General features: G+C 43.1%; 1 protein-coding gene across 1 annotated transcript; it reads left to right on the forward strand.

Moving 5' to 3' along the window:
• Positions 1–897: 897 nt before the first annotated feature.
• LOC148803768 (uncharacterized) lies at positions 898–3,284 on the forward strand. Its single transcript, XM_088894226.1, has 2 exons — positions 898–3,017; positions 3,119–3,284. The coding sequence occupies exons 1-2, from the start codon at positions 2,207–2,209 to the stop codon at positions 3,130–3,132; spliced, it is 825 nt and encodes a 274-aa protein (XP_088750352.1). The 5' UTR covers positions 898–2,206; the 3' UTR covers positions 3,133–3,284.
• Positions 3,285–4,526: the final 1,242 nt, after the last annotated feature.

Genomic DNA, 4,526 nt, shown 5'->3' on the forward strand with positions numbered 1-4,526 from the left:
AAGATTTGATCTTTGCAGAAAAGAAAGTCAAGAAACCAGTTCTTGACATCAGTCTTGCAAGAAAGACTGAAAGAATTCAGTGTTTAGTACATCCAGGGGATTCTTGTGAAGGATCCAGTGTGTAGGACGCACCCTGCTGGTTCTGTTCCATCCACAGCTATGTCATCTTCAGCAGGGACAGATCTTGGAGCATTCTTTGGGCGTGAACACCAACTTTGGGAGATACTGCTTCTCCGGATCAGGTATAATCCTCCCATTTATCTTTTGGTACAGATCTGGTTTGATTAGGGTTCAAGTAGATCCTTGAATATTGTATTCTAAATTCAGGGAATATGATTCCCAGTTGGGAGAAGGTAGGAAATTTTTGAAATTCGCCCCACCCATTCCGCAACCTTTATGGCGTCCATTAGATGGATCCTACCATTCTTTCAGTGGTATCAGAGCCACAGGTTCGAATCTTGAACCAAAAGAAAATCAGATCTGACCCTGCGCAGATGGATAGAAGGTGTTCTTTCAAGATTGCGCAGATTGTCTTCTTTTTTTTTTTCAAGAAACTGTTTCTTGTTAAGGGCGATTGATCTGAAATTAATTTCTATTAAATCCAAAATTTATTTGGAATTGTTCTTTATTTATTTTGATTTAATGGACTGTTCAAACCTGGAGATCGCAGTGCAGTTTTAGCGCAGATGGTCTGCGCACCCTTTTTCTTTTCTATTTATTTATTTCATTCAATTCGGTCTGTAAATAATTTTTTTTATTTTTTAGACTGAATGTATAGGATTTGATCAAGAATGTAATTAATAGAAATAGGATTTTTGTTATTTTTCTTGATTAAAGAAGATGGAAGAAGATGGCGGCGCAGGAGATTTGCAGATGGAGAAATCGTTTTCTGCGATTTGCAGTTTATGAAACTGCAACCCTTGTGATTAACCTCTGTTTTGCAGGTGGTGCGAACAGTCCATAATTGTTTTGTGTTTGCTAGAAATCAAAACTATTAATTTCAGATCATTCAATAATTAATTCTTGAATTGAAAATCAGTTTTGGACCATTTCGTACTAGATTGGACCAAAACTGTTTGGACCAAATCTGGGTTTCGAAAGGGGCTGTTCTCAGTCCAATTGTCTCACACTTTTGTTCCAAATCTGATGTTCAATTACAGGGATTAATTCGGCCCACCTGTAAAGCCCAGTTTTAAAGGGTTAAAACTGCAAAAGCCCATTATTGTGAGATAAGCTGTATGGGCCGAACTGCTATCTGCGATTCAGCCCATACACCTAGTGGACATTAATCGTTAATGACTTGGTTTTTGAATGGGCCGTTGAATGGGCTTTACAGCAATTAATTGATTGGATCAATTCCTCCTTTACATGTGATGTTTGGATGTTTGATGTGCTGCGACCATGGGCCATAAGTACTTGGCCCGTGATGACTCGTTAGTGGCTCTTGCGCACACCATGGCTGAATGCACATCATTGCCATGGTGTCCCTGAAGGTCATTGGATGACCCCCTCTTTGCCTGGTGGGCCCCACAACCCTGAAAAGGGATGCGTACGGAACCCCTAGCCGATGAAGGCCCACCAGAAATCTGACTTTATGAAAGTCAGTGGGAGCCACTTTGGTTTGACCTAAATTAGAACTAGGCCGTAATTTTGTTCCCTCCAGCAAATATGAATGCAAGTGATAGGGAGATCCATATGATGGACTCTCTAAAGGCCTTCCGTCATTAGCACAATGATGGGTCCATCAGTAATGAGGAAATGCACCATAAAATTGGGCTATCCATTTGCTGTTGGATCTGTTAGAGTGTTTCATAAGATGATAGGGGCGTCATAGACCGATGTGGGAGGGGCTTCACCAGAAAATGGGAACTCTCTCACGGTACCTTGGCGTAACCTGAATATGATGGGTGTGCACTCACTGACAGAAGGGTTTACCTTAAAACGGCTCTGAACCTTGTCTGACAGAGGCCAAAGGGAAACTCATTTGATGAGTGGATATGATCCGTCACAGAAAGGTGGTGGGGTTATGCAGCTGAAACAGTTGGCTTCACGCACCCCATGTGATTTCCCACATTTCCAGAGACATTTCGTCGTCTCCGTCACTGAGATAGGAGGGAAATCTCAGAGATGAACAAATGGGAATGGAACATAGATTAAAAGCCATATCTATGTAGGTAAACATGAATCAAACTAAGGTTGTGGACTAATGATTTTGCTGTTTTATCAGAAAATGGCAAACGGTCAATTTGCAAAGCTTCTAGACGATAACAAGCTTAAGGGCCCAAACTATGCCGACTGGTACAGAAATCTTATGCTGGTCCTAACTTCTGAAAAGTTAGACAAGGTAGTGAAAAATCCTGCCCCGGAACGTCCGGGTGATAGGGCTTCTGAGTCCCGTAGGAGGGACTACCAAGATTGGGAGGATAAGAACTCCCTAGCCCGCTGCTTTGTCATTGCCTCATTAGACAACTCAATACAGAGGCAGTTCGATCAGATCGAACTTGCCAAGGACATATTGGACAGTCTAAGGACAATGTATGAGGAGCAGAACCGTTCTACTCGACAGAAGGTCCTGAAATTGTTCATGACCGCGCAGATGACCAAAGGGCAGAAAGTTCATGACCATTGTCTTCGGATGATGGGATACATCAATGAACGTGAAGCTCTTGGATCCGGGCTAGATCTTGGCACGCAAGTGGATGCCATCCTAAATTCTTTGCCCTCTTCCTTCAATGCGTTCACTATGAACTACAATATGAATAAGCTGAATGTCAGCGTCCAGGAACTCAGCAATATATTGCAGAGGGCCGAGGATTTACTCAAGAAGGATGAGCCTGTGGTTATGCTTGCTGAAGCTAACAAATCGGGCAAGAGAAAGAGAAAGGCAAAGAAGCCTCAGAAGAAGACTACCAAACCCAAGAAGCAGAAGAAGAACAAGGCATCTGATGTCTGTCACTTCTGCAAGCAGACCGACCACTGGAAGAGGAACTGTCCTACCTACCTGGAATCTAAGAAAGGTAATATCGAAACTTGTGTCATAGAAACTAATATGTTAGTTACTTCTGTGTCCTGGTGTGTTGACTCCGGGGCTTCAACTCATGCGTGTAACTCACTGCAGGGGTTCAAAGTTAGCAGAAGGCTGAGTGAAGGTGAAGTGACACTGTTCTTGGGAACAACTGCAAGTGTTGCAGCTGCGGCAATAGGAACCGTAGAATTAGTTTTTAAAGAAGGAGTCCTTGTACTTAAAGATTGTCTTTATGTACAGAACTTGAGAAGGAATTTAATTTCTGTTTCAAAATTGTGTGCTGATGGATATACTGTTTACTTTAGTAATATGATTACTGTTAAATGGAATAATAAATTCATCGCATGCGGGGAGCTAGAGAACGGTCTCTATGTTCTGCATCCTTCTTTGGAAACTAACTTAACCGAAACTACGTCGGTCGAAAATCCCAAGAAAAGGACTCGTGATACAGTAAATCTCACGTGCCTCTGGCATTACCGACTTGGCCACATCGGTGTCGACCGAATCACAAGACTGGTAAAGGATGGTCCTTTGTATTTTCTAACCGTAGAAAATCTTCCCACTTGTGAACCTTGCCTCCAAGGTAAGATGACTAAGCGGCCATTTGACGGTAAGCCTGAAAGATGTGCAGGCACACTTGACCTAATACATACTGATGTATGTGGTCCCCTGAGTGTTAGGACACGGAATCAACACGTGTACTTCATCACCTTTACAGATGATTTTTCACGATATGGTTACGTGTACCTAATGAGACATAAGTCTGAATCATTTGAAAAGTTCAAAGAGTTCAGACAGGAAGTCGAGAAACAGTTAGGGAGAGAAATTAAGGCCCTTTGATCAGATCGAGGTGGCGAGTATCTCTCTGACGAATTCAGGGACTACTTAAAGGCCAATGGGATAGTGTCACAACTAGCTCCTCCTGCTACACCTCAACTCAACGGTGTTTCAGAGAGGAGAAATAGGACCTTATTAGACATGGTCCGGTCACTTCTCGTACGCTCAGAATTACCCACATCCTTTTGGGGATACGCATTAGAGACTGCTATCTACGTGCTGAATAGGGTTCCAACCAAATCAGTTCCGAAAACTCCAGATGAGCTTTGGACCAGAAGGAAGTCAAGTGTGAGACACTTGAAGATTTGGGGTTGTCCTGCACACGTTAAAAGAACAAGTGCGGACAAGTTGGAATCTAAAACCAGCCGTTGCCTGTTTATAGGCTACCCAAAGGATTCGGTGGGTTATCTATTCTATGACCCAAGTGAGCAGAAAGTGTTCTGCAGTCGAAACGCCCGATTCTTAGAATCCGATTACATCCTGGACACCCATCGTCAGGAAATAGTTCTTGATGAGGAGAGCTCAGGAGCAGTGGGAGATGACCCACAAGTTCCAGGTAATGACCAACCTAGAAGGTCCACCCGGGTATCTAGACCACCAGTCCGATATGGTTATGACCAGGATAGTTACCTGGTGGAAGCCTTGACTAGTGAAGAGGATACCG

Source organism: Nelumbo nucifera, chromosome 1 (assembly GCF_055504915.1).
Source record: "Nelumbo nucifera cultivar China Antique chromosome 1, China Antique-T2T, whole genome shotgun sequence".
NCBI lineage: Eukaryota > Viridiplantae > Streptophyta > Magnoliopsida > Proteales > Nelumbonaceae > Nelumbo > Nelumbo nucifera.

Coding starts and splice junctions, on each gene's coding strand:
- LOC148803768 (XM_088894226.1), top strand. CDS start 2,207: ATGATTTTGCTGTTTTATCAGAAAATGGCAAACGGTCAATTTGCAAAG.